The sequence below is a fragment of the Scomber japonicus genome, chromosome 21, assembly GCF_027409825.1.
Source record: "Scomber japonicus isolate fScoJap1 chromosome 21, fScoJap1.pri, whole genome shotgun sequence".
Classification (NCBI taxonomy): domain Eukaryota; kingdom Metazoa; phylum Chordata; class Actinopteri; order Scombriformes; family Scombridae; genus Scomber; species Scomber japonicus.
Genome location: NC_070598.1, coordinates 5883271 through 5906697, shown reverse-complemented (window position 1 = coordinate 5906697; position 23427 = coordinate 5883271). Strand labels below are relative to the sequence as shown.

The following is a 23427-nucleotide window of genomic DNA, read 5'->3' as shown; positions in this document are numbered from 1 at the left end:
AAATTATGAAGAACAAATAATATACAATACTTTCCAGGTAAAGGACCCTAAGAGAAACCTTTAAATTATGCGAGTACTGTTTGGTTCAGTACGTAAAAGAGAATAAATGGAGGTGGAGTATCTCTGTTTCTTCATGGTAGCGATGAATTTAAAATTAGGGATGATCTCTCTGAAGTAAGACAGGGCTGAGGTGGAATCTGTTTTGTAAAGCTCTCCAGTCGGTGTCTCGAGTAGAAAAAATGTTTACTTATTTATCGCCCATTTGACTCTAATGACCCTTTGACTTGAATGAAAGTTTAACTACCTGAAGACTTGGGTCAAGCTCTAACCTGACTGTTTAATACTTGACTCAACAAAGGTTTGACTTAAGACTTGAGACTTGGGTTGTTCTACAAAATTAAGATTTCAGACTTGACATGGCGCCTTACACACTTGATTTGAAACCTGATATTTGGACTCGAATTGGGTTTAAACCTCCTGACGACAGGCGTTAACTAAAAAATTAGGTGTAGTTTCATTTCAATGAGAATTATTGACCATAATTTCCAAAAATATGTGTAAAACCTTTGATAATAAGTTGGAATGAAGTTGGCTAACACAGAATTTAGTGATAATGTATACCTTATGAAACACAGGTCAAACCAAACTGGGTAAATTTTGACCTTGGAGGACAAAAGTTGCATGGCTGACGGGAGTGTTAAGTCACAAAAGAAGACTTGAACCTTAATTTGGATTTGACTTGAGATTGAAGTCACAAAAATAACTATTTTAATGACTCTATAAAAGCTTAACACTTGCTATTTGCACTCGGGTTGGATTCAAATCTGAAAAATGAAGACCTTTAACTTGACGTAATCTACTATAGCCTAAAGTCTTGACTTCACCTGAGACTTGACTGCAATAAACTTCAGTTTCTGACGCAAAAAAACAGCTAGAAACTAAACAGGAAGCTCAGACTTTAAAAACTTTCTGCTTATAAATGGAGTCTGTGGCAGCTGTGTCTGTCTCATATGTGTTCACACACCCACAGATCAGCCTTTGGACACAATTCCTCTGATGAATTGCTTGTAGTCAGTGTAGCTAGCTGTAATGCGTGTTGAGTAATGAAGAGGCCAGTGATGCTGCTCCACTCCTCCTCAGTTTGCCCCCTCTCTAAACACAGGTGCTCTACTCTTTCTGCGTGGGAGTTATAGCAGCTCATTCATTCATCCTGCAAGAGCTACCGCCAGTTTTCATCTTCATTGTTGATCTGATGTGAGTGTGAAGCTGACATTCGGTATGTTTTGGCATGTGTGACGTTGATAAGAGAAGGCGTTAAAGTTGGCTGTATAGGAGCAAAAAAGCAATCCCACTGACATCTGCGATCCCAGAGAGACTTAACACAATACGGAGGAACAGTAGGTTCCTGCTTCTGCACTGTGCTCCATCGCCTTGCATTTAATGACTATTGACAGGCGTATCATCTTGAATGCTGCACTCTCCTTATTGCTCAGTTCTGACATATAGAATATGTTAACTCGAGGAGGAGTATAGCCAAGAGGGAGGAAACGTGGATAAGAGCTGACAGCCGGGCTCACTGCTCACATCAGATATATCAGTCTAAGCATGATGAAGGCATTGAAGACATGAAGTTGTAAAGCTTGGAGGCACTTTATCTTGAAGTTAACTGTTTCTCAGCTGGATATATCTTAAATGATGCTCTGTGCATAAAATAGGACATTCATGAAGCTCTTTTTAGGTCTCGTCCTCTAATTGGGAGAAGTTGAAGAAGCATCATGTAACTGTAAAACTTACAACCTGTGCATGTGTGTCACTCTCATCCGAGCTTGTTTTCACACTTTTCTGTCGCTATGATAAAAAAAAGACAGATTTTGGTGATGGTTCAGAGGTCTTAATCAGGTTACTGTGTTCCTGTTTTGAGTATGAAACACTTCAATCATCAGCAGGGATGAAAAGATGGCTTTGAAAAGTTTATATTTTCGCTCTCTCGTGGAGGACGGCGGCTTCAGTATTCTCAGCTTTAACAAAAGATCACAAGGTTGACCCAGATTTGCTTTGAAATATAAAATAAAAGATTGCTCCTCAAACCAATACCTATCTATATCCACTTCTGAGCCTGTCTGTCCATATGCCCGACACATGTATTCATCTTTTTTTTGGCTAAATATGGAAGCAAATGCGAAGAAGGATACAACAACAATTAAAACCATCAATCAACATTAACTCACCTGTACAAAAAAAAATACATCAAATTTCAGGCTTAAATACTGATGTTTAGGGTGTTTTCATTGCTTTCAAATGCCAAAATGGTACAAATTTGACTAAAACAGTATATAAGGGTTAAAGAAACAATAGCAGGTACATGAAAAGAGTGTAAAAACGTGTTCATCACATATTTCTCGTTGTTATGTAACCAAGCGAGGTATCCTAGTGACTGCCTCGATCAGGGTGATGTGTCTTCCTCCCGCAGCTATGGTCAGAGTGAACTGCATGCTGGGAGCCTAATGTTCTTTTAATGGCTTGTGTGTTGCTGTACTGTTGGGGGGGTGGGGGGGTGTGCTCTGGAGGAAAGGAAGGGAAAGGGAGGGTGGGGAAAGGCGATGCTGCTGATTGATAACCCGCGCAGCCTCCGCCAGCCTTCATGATGCAGCACCAGCAACTCATCCTGACAGGTTCACCATCCAGGGCCACGACTGACAGCACTCACACATACAGCACAGCGCAGCGCAGCCCAGCGCAGCACAGTGACTCAGCAATATGGCTGCTTTTCAGGGATGTAAGGATTTTAAAAAAAGGAAAAAAGAAAGCTACCTGGAAACCTACTTCTAGCTTCTTGCTCCTTGCATTCAATTTAGGCCTGTTGTTGCATCGAATCGATACTCCTAATCATTCGGTTGGTGTGTGTATCCTGGCTGAACAATTAAGTTATCAGAGCCACACACACACACACACACACAGGTCAGCTACAGTCCCTCTATTGAGCTTGTGTTTGAGTCACAGCCACTGCTTTCTAACCCCCTCCACCCCCACCACCAACCAACCGCTGGTGAAATACGGTCTCATAACAGGATTGTTCATAATCGTAATCAGTAATCAGCTTGCCTGTTTCACAATAAGCCACGGTCTGGTGCCAAGCAATGTTGGTTTGTCGGGTGTTTTTGCAAGGTCACCGAGATGGTAAAAACCTTACTCCTCCTGAGTCACGGCCGCAATCCACAATCTTAGTGCGTGGGCCCCGGGGCCTCGTCAACACGAGCGCAGGAAGCACGTGGACAGAGCGAGACTCGAGCGATGGCATTATCAGGGGCCGCTCGCTGATTTCCATCAAAGGGTAAAACAACATCAAAGGGAAAAAATTTGGACGCCCTCTGTGTGGGCACGTCCCCTGGGTCACAGCGACAGGGCGGGCCTAAGGGAAGTACTGTATGTTTCACACGAGTTGAAATGTAGATATAAACACTCAGAGATTGTATCGTGAGCCTTATTCCACTGCTTTAAAGCCATGAGCTCAGAAGTGATGTAACCAGCTTTTTATATGTGTAGCCGTAGATCTTGTAATCAAACTGCAAGTCTGTTGTTAATAAAATTGGTCTAGGTTCAGTTGCAGACCCATTTCTTCTCACTCTTTTACTCCTGCTGTCTGAATCTGTCCAATTACTTCACACCTTCACTCCTCTCTTTGTTCTGTATCACCTTCCTCAGACAGAAGCTGGCAGAAAGCTTCATAACATAGAGCCAAACCAAAGCGTGAGCATGTGGCATCAAAACTGGAGAGAGAGAGAAGCATCAGCTGTGATTGGAGGTCTAGTTATCAGTTGACTGGGAGAGCACAACACTGTAGTTCACACAGTCGTCGTCGACTCTCTCACTTCCCTTCCCACCTCCTCCTCCTCCTTCTCCTCCTCCTCCTCCTCCTCCTCGTCTCTCGTTATGGAAAAGCTTTCAGTCTGCAGCCGATGTGGGCAAGCAGCCAGCCTGCTGCCACGGCCCCTTATACATGACCGCAGAATAGAGGGAAGTCCAAAATTAAAAGCATTGTTATCCCTGCGGCCAGTGGCCACAGAGAGATGGAGTGACAGGCTTATTTCATTGTGGCGTCTCGGGTGACCTTGGCTTTGGCCTCCAGTCTGCAGCCCCCCTCCAGACACAATATTCAGAGCTGCAGTCTGGGACCTTCGGGGACCGGCTCCTGTCAGCAGGAGAGCAAACACAAAGCTTGTACCGAATCCAAGAGACAAGCACTTGAATTCTCACTCTGCCGATGGTGAGTGAGATTTTTCGTACTGTAAATGCAACTGTCCTTTTTTCTTTTTAACTCAATTTTGTTTCTGCCCCAAAATGTCCTTGTGAATGGATCTGAATATAATGTACTATTAGGGTTGCCATGGTGATGGCTGCCGTCTGTGTGCATGTCAGTTGCCATGCAACTTTTTTTTTTTTCCCCCTCTCCAATAAAAAGCTTGGATGCCATGTGCAAAGTGCTGAGCTGACACTGGACAGAAAACAGCATGTGAGTGTTTACTGCTGTTTCTGTCACGTTTGGTGGGTTTGATGAGTTTTTTGTTTCTACTTTTATTGTTTTTGTTAATATTCAAGACAACTATACAAAACATTTCCTCCACTTCACGATGCACTGCAGTCCTTGTCACTGCTGCCTTTTAATGGTTGACCCAGGGACGATGCAGATATAGCTATGTGCTCTCCTCCATTTCACAAGTAGTTGCCTTCTTTTCACCTGCCAGCAAGAAACTTTGTAATTGCATGAGCTCAAGCTGTGAATGAAGTTCCTCTTTTCCTCTTTTGCTTTTTGTCACTGTAAAAAAAAAAACATACAAGGAAGGATGTTGGTGGGTGAGGAAGTACAAGGTGCTGCTGGTGGAAGTTGTCAGGTCTCTGCACTGGTGGGCGAATGTCAACAGCTGCCATCGAACCTCTCTCGTTCTGTCTGGGGTGTTTTTTTTATTTGGTAGGGTCTACCCTGACTGTCACCCTGTGTTATCTTTCACCTGCACGTGCTGAACTATGATTCAGCTCCCCGGCAGGAGCCCCTGAGCAGGCTTTCTTATGTACATCCAGCTTTGCCTCCTTTCTCCAAAAAAAAAAAAAAACTTGCTCTGTGATAAGAAGAATAAATGAAACATACCACGTCACTATCCATACCCCCCTCCCTCCTTCCAACATCCATCTTCCCAACCCAGTCTCACCCCTCGTGCCCTGTGATTTAAAGAGCGTGTCTATGAGCCTGCACTGGCCTGGCAGCACTGATGAAGTGTAATCACCGTGGAGAGGCTCAGCTGCTCTCTTCACACCCTGCCATTGAGCTCATTAGGCCAGCAACATGACGCTTAAGAAAATTAAAGCACGGGGGAATGAGTGGAGCTGTAATGGCACAAGGTCGCTGGTGCCATCAGTGGATGCGGAGATGCGGGGATGGGGATGGGGTTTTTGAGATGCTAGCCAGTGTCATTTCTTCAGATCTGAAGCTTGGGAGGAAAAAAAACTCATTTTCTACAGCTTGATACTGTATTCTTGCAGCCTCATCTCTTTTGCAATTACTCACACTATATTACGACCCGGCGCACGCCATTATAGTCAAAGATGGGAATTAAGGGTGGCAAAGAAGGAGCGAGTGTCTCTGTTTTCGTTGTCTAAACACTCCGAACAAGAAAAACTGTGTGCATATGTCATCTAAAAAAGGTGTCTTTATAGCCAGTTTTGTTTTTAATTCATTTTTATTCTTTAATTTCTATGAAAGTGGAGCCAGGAGTGTTTTTCCAATTCATCGATTGATTGATAGAGAGATGGATAGATAGGTAGTCTTACAAACTCTTAATTTCCCCTTAAAAAACTCATCTTGAAATCTTAATTATTGAGTATTATTACAGTTTATCACATTCATTTTGCTATTAATGACCCATTATGTTAGTCTAAGTTTGCATCAGTCCAACATAAACCTCTACTGTAGCTGCATGGACGTTAACTTTGCTACTGTAGTATTATAAAATATACACAATTCAGGTATCTCCAATATTTTCTACCTCGTGCTTATTGCTTATTTGCAGCTTTATTGACTCATCAAAGTTTTTAATTATACCTAAATATTCAGTGTTATATTACAGCTTAAAAGCATTAAAAGGTTGCCACAATAGGCTGCAATATAAACAGGATGACTCAGATGCGGTTTGTGTGTTGTCTCCTCTCGGTCTCCGGAGCAGGGTTGCATTTATGAGAAATGAAGCTTTATGAAAAGGATCAGTACCCCGTGCTTTTGTTGTTGTATGTGTGTGTGTGTGTGTGTGTGTGTGAGTGTGTGTGTGAGTGAGTGTGTGTGTGTGTGTCCCTCTCATCTCACACGTCTCCTGCAGAAACACAGGTCGCCCTGCAACCAGACCTCTCGTCCTGGGGGGGGTTTTTCGCAAATCCAATTTCACATGCACACTCACAACATACAGTATTATTCATGCAGGTAGGGTGAAAAGGTGTGTGTGTGTGTGTGTGTGTGTGTGTGTGTGTACGTGCATGTGTGTGTGTTTTGTAATGGTTTCTTTAGAGGGTACGTGTCTGTTTGTGTGGTTAGTTTGGGGTGAGTAGCGTGGGCACATGTGTTGCCCAAGGGCATTTCCACAAGGGAGGCCAACATGCACACATGCACCCACTCTAGTAGGGGTGAAGGGAGGTGTGTGTGTGTGTGTGTGTGTGTGTGTGTGTGTGTGTGTGTGTGTGTGTGTGTGTGTGTGTGTGTGTGTGTGTGTGTGTGTGTGTGTGTGTGTGTGTGTGTGTGTGTGTGTGTGTGTGTGTGTGTGTGTGTCCTTTTATTTTGCAGAAGGCCATCAGTGAGTCATTCTCCCAAAGAGCACCCTTGGGTACTTGTCTCCCTGGCACACACACACACACACACACACACACACACACACACACACACACACACACACACACACACACACACAGGCTGTCTCAGAACAAGGCTTACTGGTCAATGTTTAATGCTCCATAATTGGTTTTACTGACCAGCACAGCCTGCAGGATGCCAATGCTGATTTGAAGCAGTAGCAGCTGAGGCTGACGACCACTGCAGCCTCGCTTTGGTCTTCTAGTGGTGAAATGTTAATTAGCTGTAATTCATATTGTCCACTGTGAGAGGTGTTACTGTTTTCTGGCCGTCATTACAAGGGGTTAAACTGTCAAGGTTAAGCCGGTTCACAATCTGGTTCACAATCCTGTCCTTCCTTTTCTTTTTTTCTTTTTTTAGGTTACTGCTCTTCTTAAATATGAAACACTAGCCTATATAATCATAATATATCACAGTGACACTTGACCATGACTTGAATGTGATTTTGATAGCAGAGAGTTTCATCTTACCTCTTTCTTTTTTTTTTTCTTTCCTTTTTTTACTAGAGAATCATGAGCACTGTGGAGGAGGAGCCGGATCACATGATACCATGAAGACAAGCCTGCAGGTCCTGCGCTGCCAGCTGCTGAGTGAGTGGACCCAAGGGGGGGGTAGGGCAGAGGTGGGGGGTGGAGGGAGGGAGGGAGGGAGGGAGGGAAGGGGTCAAGGGCGAGGGCATCATCAGGGTGTATCTCCATATTATGTAAGAGTTACAGATAAACATGAAAGCCTACATCTTATGTTAAAAAAAGCATATAAAAATCAATAGAAGTGCACTGTCATAACATTTAACCCTTTAAAGCCTGAACCATTCTTTCAAACTGGAGTGTTTATTGGACCTTAAAAAACACTTTTATATACACACATATCATATTTGGTACATTTGGAAGTTTTTGCAGTTTATTTTTCATAGCATGTAACAAAAAACATATGAATACAATGTTGTTTAAAGCCTTTATAGGTCCTGACTGATGTACAGATAAATGACCTTCTATACCACATTCATCAACAGGAATTAATTTAATAAAATAAACTACAAAATATTAAGTAATTCAACACTGCATTGGTTTATCTGTGCACTACATGTATCTGATCTTATACATCAGGGGAAATAATGATCACACTGATGATGTAGAGCTCTCTAAAACTCTATGTATTAAATATGGTTCACTTATATTACATTATAGGGTTAAATTAAGGCAGTGTTTTTTTCTCTCATGGAAAGTTGTCATTTTGCCAAACTCATAAAGCGTCCTCCTTGGTATATTAACAAAAAACGGCTATTTTTTAATAAAAATGAGAGCCTTCATGGGTTTATTGATTAACATTGGTCCACTAAAGTGCCATTTTTCTGTATGTCAGCATTACATACAGAAGATTTACAGGTTATAAAGAGAAACTTTGGATAGATGGTGGGAAAGTAAGGCTGCAAAATACATATGACATGGAACATATGACAATTTAGTGATATTTTAAATATGCAAGTGACTGTAAGTGGTCTTAATCCAATAATGGGTGAAGGTAGAGATGTTTAGAGATGGAAACTATGAATCACTTTCACTTTAATTTCAGTTTTGCTCAGTTCAAAGATCCTGTGATGACTTTGTTCACCTCTTCTTTTTTATCTTTTATAACTTTCCTGGTCTTGAGTAAGCTTTTAATCAGGTTGTTATGTGCTTTATGTCACGTATGATTCAGTCTGTGACAATAGTGATTCAGTGCAGTAAGTTCAGAGCTCTAATTCATCAGATTTCCTGCATAAATTGTCCCTCCCTCTGTACTTCCTGTTCTTAGGTAATGAGAAACAGGTTGACGCCATTAGTCATGTAAATCGTTGCATAATCGCACTGTGATTTTCATCAGGGTGTTATTTGTCTCCATGATATTAGCATGTACTGAACACCTTGAGCTTTTATGCTACCTTAACACATAGACATTATAGCACTATAGTCATTACATTTTTAGATCATTTACCTTGAGGAAACGCCCTTTGGTTGACATGAAACATCCATCTTTACCTTTTTTCAGCCACTTTTCTTTCATTAAGCCTCAAATCTCCCTGTTATAACTTATAATATGGATGTTTAAGCAGGAAACCAGTAGTTACAGTAACTCCCACATGACCTGATTACAGCATAAGCGTGAAGATTTGCAGACAGCATGGGGTCATTTTTAAAAATCATGACTATGTAGTGAGTATGTTTATTGATAAGAAATGGAAATACTCCCCTAGGATAACTTCAGCATCCAGTTTTGGCTTAGCTTGAAGCTTGAAAGGATTTGGTGTCTTAGCCCTGGACATTTTAACTTGTTGGAGCATTAAACAAATTAGATCTATAACTTGTTAATGAAGGAGTTTAAGGGGTGAAACATCCAATCTTTACCTTTTTGAGCCACTTTTGTTTCATTAAAACCCAAATTGAATATATTTGAGCTTCCATAAAAATCTGTTTCCCTCTTCTAACTTATAATATGAAAGCTGATTCTGAGTTTTAAGCCAGAAAAACCAGTAGATACAGTAACTCCCATATGACATGATCACAGCATAAGAGTGAAATTATCATCATCAACTTTCTGGTGTCTGAATCAGTTTGAGATGATATTTATTGCTGTGAGAGATGGCAGACAGCAGAGGGGGAAAATCTGTGGTTTGTCATTTTTTTAAGTCATGAAATTGATGGAAATACTTCCCTTGGATAGCTTCAGCATCCAGCTTTGGAAGATTAGCTTGAAAGGATTTGGTGTCTTGGCCGTTTACATTTTAACTTGTTGGAGCATGAAACAAATTAGATCTATAATATGTTAATAAGTGAGTTTAACCCTTTATATATTGTTCATATTCTGACTCATAATTAGTATCTATATCAATTCACATTCATAAATCCCCCGTCATTAATAAATGCTTGATTTGATTAATCTTATGGAAAAAAGACATTAACAGTCACTATTTTATGGTCTAGGAAAACATTTTATAGACCATGATGAATACAACAACTTGTTTAAATGCTGATTTTCGTCTTTTTATCTAATAAACGCATTAAAAAAATTTTTAATTTTATTTCCATTTTTCTATACTGTGGGTCACATTAGAAAAAGTCCAGCTAAAAGAAATGTGTATAAGGTGTTTTTACAGCTCACAAATTTGACCCTGAACAGTATTTAAGGGTGAATTTTGTTACCTTTGGACAGGTTGCCTCCAGTCTTTATGTTAGCTAATATAACCATTACCTGGCTGTAGCTTCAGTTTTAGTGTGCAGACATTGAAGTGGTCAGTCCTCTCACCAATAAGGCAGTCTAGCTGTATTTTCTTAGTGGCTCGTCTATGTGTGTGTGTGCGTGTGTGCGTGTGTGTGTGTGTGTGTGTGTGTGTGTGTGTTCCTATTCCTTTTATTGTTGGTCACACTGTGAAATGCCTTTAGGGAACCTTTTTAGTTTGTCGACATCAGACACCGTATTCCTTTAGTTCTTGTTACTTCTCTTCAAGTGTGGGCTGCTTTAAATTCAGAGGGTGGGATCAAGGCTGTGGGAGTGGATGTACAAAGCTCTGGCAGGCCTCCGCCGCCGAATGTCACATGAATATGGAACACGGTGGGTCCAGACTGGGACTCGCCAGGCTCCTCGACAGTTAGCTAAACAGGCTGATGATATCTGGTATGCACCCCGAGCTCTAACTCAGGGGCAGCGGAGCCAAAGGCTGTCTCTGACAAATCTGCCTCAATCCCTCAGAAGTGATAAACTCGGGCTGGACTGCTGTGAGCGAAGTGCTTTAAGCTGTAGCGGAGGTGGACTGAGGTCACATTGCAGTGGTTTAATCTAAAGAGGGGAGAGAGTCTGAGTCCAAGCTGCAGACGAGCTTTGAACAGAGTTAATATTAATACTATATTAAAGAGCCTCCTTTTTCTTTTTTTTTGGTTTTGTAAAGCCAGTCTTTGAAAACCTTTCTTTTCTTTTCTTTTATGTGTGCTGGAAAATCAAATTGAGCCCTCCTGAGTTACAGGGTGCAGAGCTGAAAGGCCCACCTGAGATTTTAGTTATTTATTTATTTATTTATATATATTTATTGTCTGTGCAGTCCGGAGACATTTCTCATTGCTCTCTCTGGACCGGCCATCTGCAAGAGACAGATGTGCCTCAGCATCCTTACAGGCTGCAGGCAAGAGAAGAGAGAAGAGATGCTGCAGATAGAAAAAGAACTGAGACGAATGATCCTGCATCATGATAGCCTACCTCCTGTGGCCACCCTCATTGTTAATCTGTTTTTTGCATTTTAGTCAGAAAATGTAGCGGTGACATAACACTTCCATGAAATAATAGAAAGCACTCACTGTTTTATGTCTAGGAAATTAAGTTTTTGTCTGACAGCTCAGTCTTCAAATCAAGACCTGACAAGTAAGACAATTGCTTCCAGCTGTCTCCTCTCCCAAGGTGCAAATTGTATTTTGAAGTGAGCTTCCTAACAAAAGAAAAACAAACAAAAAATCACTTGACAGACCTGATTATGTGAAGTATAAATGAGCACACCAGGCATGAGAAGTCTTTCCAGTCAGATTTCGATATGCCATGTATGATTATAGGGTGCAGTTTGAACAGAGTGTGGTCATTTAACGCCTCCGTCTCCAATGAAATTCTCTATAAAAGAAAAAGAAAGTATCCGTGACTTTAATGGAGTTGTATAACCGCGTCCCTGCAATTCAACGCTCGCAACCAGAATCTAGAAAACTTCCTGTTTAATGTTTCTCCTTCCTGTCTGATCTGTTTCTGCTGTCACCATCGCTGTAGCTAAATCATTACCCCAGTAAACAACACAAGGACTCTTTGTTGTTCTTGTTTTCACATTCTCCCTTGGCCTGATTTCCCCGATAAACACGTCTCTGTTCAAAGCTGCCGTAACCTGACAAACAATTTGTGGAGCATTCAAACAGGAAGCCATTATCCTGTTGCAAAAGCTTTGGCGCTTATCTCTAGGCTCACATCTGTAGAGTTCTCCCCACTGCTCCGCCTCTCCGCCACTACCGCCCATCCAGGACCTCCTCCAGGACAGTCCCAATGGTCCACAGGATGTGCCCTATCTATCCCCCTACCCCCCATGGGGCAGACGCTCTACCCAGAATGGCAGACGAACACACCCAGTAGCAAAACCAAAGGAATTTGTCTGTTTGTGCTACTGTAAAGATGAAGCTCTATTTATACGCCCATGGACTCATATATTTCCATGAGGCTGTATTTCATAATTATCTGAGTCTGCTGTCTCGCTTGCATAACGAGAAGGGAAAACATCACCAAAGAGGAAGGAAAGACATTTATGGGGGTGAAATAGATGATGAGACTTGCTGCCACCTGATTCATTCAGTTTTCATAGCTTAACTGTGAGATTAACACACAGTATTGAGATTTACACCTTTTTTTTTTTACTCACTTTTTTAGTAGTTTCAGTAATTGAAAGTGAAAGTGAAGTAACATGAAGACAATTAGCAGCTGTGAAGATAAAAGCAGCTTCCAATTAGCTCCATGTGCTTCCACAGGCTCCAGACATGTTAAAATTAAAGGGCAGTTCCCAACAAATTTTGAAGAGTTGACGGCTTATCCGATCACATCTCCATGACTCATTCGTCTTTTAGGTATTACCAGAAGATACAAAGTGGGTGCAGATGTGGGTATTGTGGCACTACTTCATGCCCCCTTTCATTTAATTATTTATTTATTTAAAAGGACAACACACATCAATTAGTGAGTTTTCCACTGCAGTACTTTGGCAAAATGCTCTGAAACCAGTGAGTTGATGGTTAAAGGTTACACACAGAAGACAATAAGATGCAATAAAGACAAAAGCAAGAAATCTAATACAGCAATAATATCTATAAGTTGGCACTTGTAGCCCTGCATGCAAGACAAGGCAACCAACCTGTTTATAATCATTTTTTAGATATAGTCAGACGTGCAGCGCAACAATTAGCAATAAGATGTGAATAAAATAATGTTAATGTTGAAGAAAATGTAAAAAATATGATAAAAGCAAGAAAATGTGCACAAAAGCCATGCAGAGAAACGGGAAAATGCAAAATCTAAGTATAATAATACAGCTATAATATCTTTAATTTGGCACTTGTAGCCCTGCATGCAAGACAAGGCAACCAACACATGCAAGCAATGCTGATTATAATCATTTTCTTTAGATATAATCAAACATGCAGAGCAACAATTAGCAATAAGATGTGAATAAAATAATGTTAATGTTGAAGAAAATATATGCAGGGTTAGGGTTACAAGTTGGTAAAGAGGTAATAGCATACACCAAACACAAAAGACGTGCATGGGTTGTAGCTATACGTCATAAATACCCAAGCCGTGCAAAGCTCACCATCTGTTAACAGGACATGAGATCAGTTAACAGCATGTTAGCCAGTAAAGGAGTGGGAGAGGAGAAGTGGCCAATCTCACCAAAAGCATCACAGTTAATGGTCAAATTAAGTTTCTTGTTTCTTGTTTTTTTTTTCAGCCAGTGAATAAGCTTTTTAAAAAATTGCTATCTTGATTGCTGGAGGGTTTTGGCTCATGATTCATCAAATAGAAGGAGCACTTTTTGTGTGTGTGTGTGTTTGTGTGGAGCAATGGAAAAGCAGACATGAACACTTCACAATCTTTCAAATTTCAATCATTCAATTTACTTCCCAGGGGCGCTCGGCAGTCTTAATTTAGGCTCTGTGAGGATTTACTATGTCGAAAAGCAGATGGAGGTGTACAAGAATCATTTAGTAGCAGGAACACTAAAACAAATTGTGGGCAGTAACAGTAGTGATGGAAATAGTAGTAGCATTAGTGGAGGTGCTAACATTAGTAGTAACCTTTATTTATACTCGAGGAATCATTGAAGTCAATTAGAAAGACAGAAAAGGGAAAAAAACAGCAAAAAATAAAAATAAAAGAAGAAAGAAAGAAAAAATAGAAAATAAAATGTTGTTTAAGATGTTACCCAGGCAACAGCTACTCTTCCTGGGGTCAATTTAAACTCATATAAAGCAACAAAATGCATCAAATCCTCACATTTCAGCATTTTAAAACAGCATTTTTCTTAATATCTGTCCTCCATAAACAGACATGAAACAATTCTGACATTTTTTAGGATTAGCGATTAATATTAAAATCGATTTTTTTTTTTTGGCCCAGCCCTATTGTAGATGTAGTACTAAAGAAGGGCATTTTAAAGGAAATATACATTTTTCATTCCTTCCAAATGTCCCCAAATTTGGATTTCCATTACAAATACTTCATAAATGATACATTAGAGTAGTATAATAAGTAGTCATAGTGGAAGCAGTAGTGATAGTAGTTTTAGGGACAGTAGTACTGATAGTTATACTAATGGTTGTAGTGTGGTAGTATTAATGGTACTGATGGTGCTACTAACAGCACTGTAGAAGTACTAGTAGTAGTTATAGTTGTATAAGTGCTGTCAAGTTTAATTTGATGTATATACACTAAAGCACTAAATCACAACAGAAGTTATATATCAGGCTACTTTTCATGTAGAACCAGTTTAGACCGTACTCTGGCCTCGCTGAAGTCAGTCTGGGCTGATAGCGCTCTGTCCAGGCGTGATAATCCAATCTTACCAGCAGTTAGTCAGACAGCTCGCCAGTTGGCCCGCTGATAAAGGGTTTTGTCCGCCTGAAGCTGATGGATCTGATCTGTTTCGCTGTCACGCTCTGACGGCACGTCAAAGCTTAAAATTAAAGGCTCGGACTACCTTCAACAAAACTCTCCTTTCTTCTTTTTCTTCTTTTTTTTTATAAATATGATGATTACTTTGATTTGGGTCTGTCAGCCTTTATCCTCAAAAAAGTGAGATATGGATTCATTTTTGTATTAGGGAGCCTAACCGTGGTGTGTGTGTGTGTCTGTGTGTGTCTGTGTGTGTCTGTGTGTGTGTGTGTGTGTGTGTGTGTGTGTGTGTGTGTGTGTGTGTGTGTGTGTGATAAAGACTTATTGGTATTCTGATGGACGCTGTAGATAAAGCCTTCTTCATTTGCCCCAGGGGGATCTAAGGGGTATCCCATGGAGGTTTGTCCACCGCTCTGGAGAGGTTGTGATTAGCATAAATGAGCTTAAATGTGATCCATGGAAGACTGGCTAGGTTGGTGAGGAGGACATCCTTATTTATTGGTTATGGTTCAATACCCAGAGTCTTCTAAATTGGCAGTTATGCATGTTTTTCCTTTCAGATAATGAAGTGGACATACAGTAATTCAGCCTAATATATGGTTCCCAAATGGCATCACTGAGATACTGAATTGCCTGATAAAGACCAAACCAAGGGCAAAATAGTCTCAGTGGATGTTTTATATTGATGTACATCAGTGCAGGTCCGCCGCAGCACACCACAGTGGAAAAATGTTGGTTTTCCCAGTAAATTGAATGTGATTTATCTGTTTGAAAGGAGTAATGATTTGCTTCTCAGTGTGAATTTAAAAGAAGCAACAAAGCTACAGAGTAAACTGTCAGCTCTGGTTTGGACAAAATAAAGAGGATTTTAGTCGTAATTGCAAAATTTGTATGTGGAGGATTATTATTTTTGTTCTGATGTTCCCTTTTGAAAGAATTTACAGTAAATTCAGCTTGAAAATATAAAAGATCCTCTACTTTCATTTTATTTCTGGTGCAGTGTGTAAGACTTGGTGGCATCTAGCAGAACAGACTTGGCAGAAATGGAATATATATGTTCATAAATATGTTTTAATTAGTGTATAATCAGCTGAAAATAAGAATAATCATGTTGTTGTTAGTATAGAATGAGCTCTTTATGTCCACATGATGGATTTATAAAGAGAACTGGATACAGCGTTGGAGACGGGGCCCCGTTCATTCCTATGAAAACTGCTCAGGGGCCCATGAAGGCAAAAAAAATGTTCTTCCTCTTCCGCATCATTGGGCCCATAGAACAAGCGGACTTGTGACTTCAGCTGGCCGAGTCGGCTATTTTCAGTTTGGCCCTCCGGCTAACTTGAATGAGGATAAAATTAGTAAATCGTGCAACTCTTCTGGGCATTCGAAGTGTGATCGGATAGTAAAACCAGACATTTTGCTCACAAACATGTATCCATTGATTTACAGATGTCTCTTTCACCATGTACGTCTATGGGAAGAAGGAATAGGAGGGTGAGCGGAGGGGTATTTAGCTGGTTGGCACTAAATCTACAATATAGACAGTCTAGGTTGTTGCTGGATTGTTCTTTGATCTTATGCCTAATGTACAGGACGCTCTAAAACAAGTCGCAGTTTCCTTCATTTATGCATCTGACATTGGCCAGATTCTCCCCGTCATGCAGTGAAATGACAGATCAGTAACAATTCAGAAGTACAAGCCTGAGGAAACATCACAAGAAGCTGTATTGATTGATGATTTTTTGCAGCTCCTATTTTTGGCTTCCAATTCATATAATGCCACTGCCAGCTGGTCCACTGATGATGCGGCACAACCGGCCACGCTCCGGCATTTGCTTAATAGGCAGATTGTTGCCACGCATTTGAGCCGCATCGTTCTCCATTGCACGTAGAATGAGGTGACCCCTAGAAAAAAAAAAAAAGATAAATATCCCACTGTCCACAGAGAGCAGCCCAAGCTAGTGCATAAGCGCTGATAGCTTGCATACCTCACACTAAGTGCTCCCGTATGATTGATTGAGCTAGAAGATTAATGACGCATTGCTCAGGAATGAAGTCTTAACTTTATGAGTGGATCCATGGAAAAAACAACCAAAAAAAAAAACTGGAGAATTTCATCAGCAGGAATAAATGTAATGTTGTTTTCCATCTCACCGGTGTAACTTTAGATTCAGTGACATCGGCCCCACGTCCGTTGACATTGAGTCTAATCGTGAATGATTGGTGGGACAAAGCCTGCGTTGGATCAGTGCGCAGCAACCTGCTTTGCAACATGATTTATTGATGTCCCTGATGGCATCAATGGAGGACTTGAACGAATGTCACCAGCTTCCTGTGCATTCAAAAGAGCCTTAATTCAGCAGGTTTCCTGCATAAATCGCCCCTCCCTCCATATATCCTGAGCTTAGTTAATGGCAAACAGGTTGACACCATTAGTCAAATAAATGGGGGCCATAATCTCGCTGTAATTTTATCATGGCGTTGTTTGTCTCGGTGATATTAGCATGCGCTATTCTGAGATGATCAGCTGGGTGATATAGATAGCAAAGGCAACAGGTTGGTGTGAGTGATAACAGTGTTGACTGGACTGTGGTTCGTCCTTCAAAGCGTAGAAGTGAAGGATGAAGGATAAAAACCTCGAATTCAATGTGGAATCTAGTCATTTTGTCCTTTTTTTTTGTCCCCTTTGAAAAAAAAAGATTGAGAAAACTCGCCTCCTCAGTCCTTCACTACTGCAAATACTGTGACTCTTATTGTAGGTGTGTTTTTTTTCCCTGCGCTCTTAGAAACTATAACGTCAGGCTTAAAACAGCCAACAGGCAAAATGGTGAAAAAAATCGTGCTGAGTGGACGAGTGTTGCTGAGCAAGACAAATGTTTCACAAAGCACCTCCTATATCCTCCTCCTATCTCTCACACCTTCGTTTCTAATGAATGACCTTTCGGTTCTCGCTCTAATGTGTCTAATCCAACCTTTTTTTTTTTGCTTTTGTCCGTGTCTCACCACTGATGAAACACTCACACACGTCGCCCCTATTACGCTGCACTACACCTCCTCCTTGCCCTCCTCTTTACATGTTGCACCACCTGCCTGACCTTGCCCACTCTTTCCCCCTTCTTTTTTTTTCCTCCATCTAATTTTTCTCATGTTCTTCTCAATGCTTTGACTCCATAATGGATGTTCATAAAGCTCAGTTCACTTCTCGAGCCTTTTCAATCATTTCTCTTGTTAATTCACTCCGTGTGCCTGAGCCACGTGTCTTTGTGGAGGCAGGAGCTCTCTCCGTCTGCGTTCAACCCGCTTACGCTCTCACTCCATCAGCCGGACGCACAAGCCGTTGTGACAAATTACACCCATTTGCCTCGCTGTAAAAACACACAGAAACACGTGTAACAACACCCCCCCCCCCCCCCCACACACACACACACACACACACACACACAAGCATGTATAGAAAGTCAGCAATGTAACATATACTGTAAAGGTCAAAATAAGGATGCACACGTAGCAGAGGGGCCAGAAACATGTTACCACAATGTTGGATTATGCCTTTATACTGTATATGGATATATAGTATTCAGAACTCATCTCAAGACCCTATATATTATTCATCATTATATTGGTGCTGCTAGCGCTCCTAGTTTCTTCTGTATATCTAGCTGAGCAACTCCACATGGAGCTTCAGAGGATAAACACACAAAAATCAGTTATAAAAAATAAAGCAAATCGTTTAAAACCAGTAAAATTATGTGGCACTCCTACCCCTTTTCCACCGAGCTGGAGCTGGTGCTGGTTCGGAGCCAGAGCCTGACTAAGCACCGGTTCTTTGCTTTTCCACCGCCAAAGCTCCAGCCCCGAGCCTCAGAACGGAAGCCAGAGCGAGCACCAACTCTTTGCTGGTCTAAAGCAAGAACCGATTACGTCAGCGGACTAGGGGTGGGGATAACGTTTATTAGCCGGCTAGCGTGGTTAACGTTTATTAGCAGGCTAGCGGGGCTAACGTTCATTAGCTGACTAGCGTGGCATTTACAGAGGGTTAAAGATTTGTTGATTAAAAGTACTATTTTTATCATTTTTGTGCCAGAGCTGTCGTCTTCGTCTTCGTCTTCGTCTTCGTCTTCTTCTTATACTTCTTCTTCTTAGTTTCCGGCAGGCTAGATGCCTTGCGCCATGTTGCTGCCTCTCACTGGTGAATCATGGAAGTGCAACAGGTTCGTAAGAGGTGCTTGGATTAGCACCAACTGAGCACTGGCTCTAGCACTAGCTCCGAACCAGCACTGGCTCCAGCTCGGTGGAAAAGGGGTATCATTCTTGCATTTACAAAACTAAAGAAAACTTCTTCTTTTTACCACACACAATTAGCTCTACAGGAGATTCCTCACACCATCAATGTGCAATCAATGTTAGCATCTTTAAAACACAAAAACAAAATGAGTATAAATGAAATTCCTGCTATTTTTCTGCTAAGTTATGAGCACCAAAGTCCAAGTCAGTCAGGATGTATTACATTTGGAACATCAGCAGGTCTGGAAATCCAGCAGTTTCCTGAGTTAGTTGGGAGTTTATTTTCTCTCATTCAAAAAAAAAGATAAATTTACACGACAATCGAAATAATAAAAATGACTTAAAATCCTTGCATTTACAAAACTAAGAAAAACTTTTTAGCATACAGTGTACACAATTAGCTCTACAGGAGATTTCTCACACCATCAATGTGCAATCAGTGTTAACTCATTCAGGATATATTATATTTGGAACATCAGCAGATGTGAGAATCCAGAAGTTTCCTGAGTTTATAGGAGTTTATTTTCTCTCTTTCAAAAAAAAATTCAACTTTAATAAAAATGAGGAAAATCCTGCATACTATCGTACTTACTGCTTGAATATTTAACATTTTGTTCTGTTAGACACACAACTATAGTATATCATATATGTGTCAGTATACATTCATGTACCTGATGAAGCTCAAACAGACTGAAATGTTGTTATCCCAGCAGTAAGAGACATTATTCAAGACTCATTTTTTAAAATAAAGTCGTAACTTTTCATAAACCACATGATTCATTTTTCATCCAGAGCGATGAGTATGCTAACTCTATTCTTCCCCCCCGATGTCACACACTGAAGCTCTAAACACAGGTCAAATTGATCACCAAAGCTTTCATCACAGCACCTGACAAACATTTGTGCAATTCATTTAACAGCCGTAAGCAGCTTTCCGTGCAAAACTATCCACCATCTGCTCGCAGGTGTCTGACCTTATCGCTAGATGCTAATAGCTAATTATAGCAGTGAGCTAACAGAGATATAGTGTGTATGGATGATGAGGATTTTCCACAGATTACTTAACGTCCTTGTGTTATCTCTGGACTGCTTTCTGATCCCTGCAATGTATATGCAGCTCACTAATACCAAGCCTTATAATTACTGTAACTTACTGTAATTACTGTAATAATGAGTTTGTATGATTCTTCTCTCAAAACTGATTAAATGACAGAATTCAACACAGCGTCTGACCCCCCCCCCCCCCCCCCTCCTCCATTACATATTCAGCTCTAATGAATATATGAACAGTCTTGAGTGCATGCTAACTTTAAAAAAAAAAAGAAGTAGATCTTCCCCCCCTTAACATCTTAGCAATGCAATCTTTAATAAAATATGATTTGACAAAACTACAAAGTCTCAAATGAATATTAATTTCCATGTTGGCTACAGAGTTTCTGAGTTTCTGATCGCCTGGACAAATCAGAAGAATATGTTCCTCTCTCTCGCTGTGTGTGCCAGAGCATTTAGTTTGCCCATTTCTGATATAACTTTCTTTTTTTTTTTTTGGTTAAGGGAGTCTCAGTCTGATGTTTTATTCAGTAGCAGCAAAGAGTCGGGTTGCCAGGTTGTGACAGCCAGGTTTAGAAACTGATTGAAGGTGTGACTCAAGCCGGATCCGACGTTGTAAACATCCTTGCTCTCTGTTTGCCTCTATTAAGTTTTTTTATTGACTTTTTTTGCATTAAAAAACATTATTACTTTAGTTCATGCAGCTTTTGTGGCTTTTTTCCACAGTGTTTATATAGATTTTGGTCCTTTTCCGCTCTCCTACTTCTCTCTTCAGTATGGAAACGTTTAAAACTGCAATATTTTATGAACACTTGGTCGGGGATTATCCTGAAAAATTGTCATAATGCGAGCAGTATTCACATTACTCACGATCAACAAAAGCCAACAAAATACTTATTATGCAATTTAAATGGTTAGGGATTGTCTGTGTTCAATTTCCCTGCCTAAAGGATCATCTCAGGAAAGACGAATAGTCATAAATCAAGGATGGCCATGTGTGTTATCTCCTCAGATATGGGTCTGGAGTGGGCTCCACGGATTAGAGACGTGACAGGCTTGGTTAATGGAAGACAGCGGCCAGACTCTCTATCCTGGTAGTCTGTGTGATTGAGTATGGAGGAATATGATTAATGATTCAGAGGCTGAGTTTAAATAGTCGGTGCTTTGGGGGATCTGCTGTGGTGTGTTTTTTCATATCCCCCAGTGAACAAAGAATAGGAAAGAATATGTTTAATGAAATGAGAGCTGCTTTCTGTGGAAGAGAAATTTCAGATTATTGATATTGGCTCGTTGCTTGACTGCTAAAAAAACCCATCTTTTTTTATATATATATTCTGTTCCTTTCTACCCTTTTTTTTGTCTCTACATGTTTAACAGATTTCTCTTCTCACCTCTTCTCACATCTCCTTCTTCTCTGCCCTCCTGAAAATGGAAACTTGGTTTCCATAGTTACCAAAGGAGCACCTCGGTTAAACAATGGTCACAACATCGAGGTCACGTGGACGGCTTTAGATTCTGTGTTTCTATGGCTCTGTCTGGGTTTTTTGGGTTTTTTTGGAGGGTCTATGGATACCAAAACAATGCAGTCTTAATTACTATCCTTACTTCTCTTCCTCCACATCTCTCCAACCTGGTATTACAGAAACTTTATAAGCATCCACCTCTGCACTTCCACATATGTGTCATGTGTCTCTGTGGCTCGTTTTCAGCACAGCATAACGAAATCTGAACGAAAGTCTCCTGTGTTATTTTGTGAAATAACCAGTCTTAAAAAATGCTTCCAGATTTGAGCAAATAAAGACAAAATGTTCTTTCATTGAGTATTATTAAAGAAAAACACTTACAATGCAGTGATTGTACTAAAGAGTACTCTAAACCTGATTTAGCTTATTTCTCTATCTGTGCTATAGAGGCAATATATTTGTATAGCAACAAAGCAATTCAAAGCTTCACATAAAAACATAAAATGCATGAAGTCAAAATGTGAAAGTAACACATGGCAAAGTAAAAAGACATTTAAATACGATTAAAAGTGTTAAATTGGAAATAAAATTAAGCTAAAATAGAGTAAAACACATTAAAAATGGGTGAATAAAAAATTACAGTGCAGTGTGAGATATTAATCCTTAAATTATGACTTAATAAAAAAGCAGTCACAAACAGAAAAGAAGTCCACTGTTGCACTTGGCAACTGTATTGATTGATTGATTGACAATGAGCCAATCCACTGTACTTTATTTTGGCTGACTTCCATCCTGTAAATACTCAACCGAACATTAAATGTGTATTAATCCGCAACTGAAAATAGACCCCAACAAATAGACTTCTTGCTCGTATTTGAGTAACGTTTATGAGACTTTTTTTTAAAGAAATGAAATATGGTTGTCAGCGTTATCGTTCAAGCAACACGCCAAAACAAGGTTTAGACCATGGGTGTCAAACTCATGCTATAGATGGGGACACATACTGCCCAATTTAATCTCACATGGGCCGGATCATTAAAAAGATGGAAGGAAGGAAGGAAGGAAGGAAAGATGGAAGGAAAGATGAGGAAGGACAGATAGAAGGAAGAAAGGAAGGAAAAGAAGGAGGAGAAGGAAGAGTAGACAAGAATGAAAGACGGAAGGAAGGAAGGAAGGAAGGAGAGAAGGAAGGAAGGAAGGAAATAAGACAGGAAAGAAGGAATGAAGGAAGAAAAAGAAGCCAGGAAAGGAAGGAAGGGAAGATGGAAGGAAGGGAAGATTTAAGGAAGGGAGGAATAAGGAAAGTGGGCCGAACTGGACCCCTCAGCGGGCCGGATCTGGCCCACGGGCCGCATGTTTGACATCCCTGGTTTAGACAATATAAAAAATAAAATACAAACATGTGTCATAATAAATCCCCACACTGTTTGCAGCTCAGCATCCATCATGCCACCCTAACCCCATGGAGAGAGGAGCTGGGATGATGTTAGCTTTGTGTGAAATGCAGTTGTGTGCAGTTCCTCAGATCAATGCGTAGAAAAACCACCCGGTGGGAGTCCCGCTAATGTGTCACATTAGCTGTGTTTAACAGTGTCAATAAAGGATGGAAGGGAAAGGGGAGCAAAGGGGAAATTAATAAGCTATCGCACGTTCCTGCCTCTATGACTTTCTTGCTGTCTGGATAACATAATAGGACCAATATTCCCCACAGGCTCCCGCTAATGGCTTGTCACTACACAGCCTCCTTATGGGATTGAGCTGGAGAAAGAGAATATGTCAGGCTCTCTGATATGGCTGTAGCATGTTAAGTAGGCTATTATGATGCTCTGACTGTCATAATTTCATATCCATTGAAAAACCAACATCTCTACAAGTCATTTTTACCCCGCATTGAAACCAAATTGCAATTTCACTGGTTTTAACCCTTACATACTGTTCAAACTCTGACACTCATAATTAGTCTCTATACCAAACTCACAGACAAATTGGTGATTAATCCTTAATGAAGCTTTCAAAGAGCAGAGTTTATTCTTTAGTTTTTTTGTTCTTACATAAAACAAGAGAATTAAATGATTTCAGTGA

The 23427-nt window shown here is 40.5% G+C and overlaps 1 protein-coding gene across 1 annotated transcript in view; it reads left to right on the top strand.

Annotated features, from left to right (window-relative positions):
• tmem108 (transmembrane protein 108) overlaps nt 1-23427 on the top strand; it is a 55026-nt gene that overhangs the window by 25891 nt on the left and 5708 nt on the right. Inside the window, exon 2 of the mRNA XM_053342715.1 lies at nt 7396-7479. Coding sequence (XP_053198690.1) covers nt 7440-7479 — 40 coding nt within the window. The 5' untranslated portion in view covers nt 7396-7439. The remainder of the gene's footprint in view (nt 1-7395; nt 7480-23427) is intronic.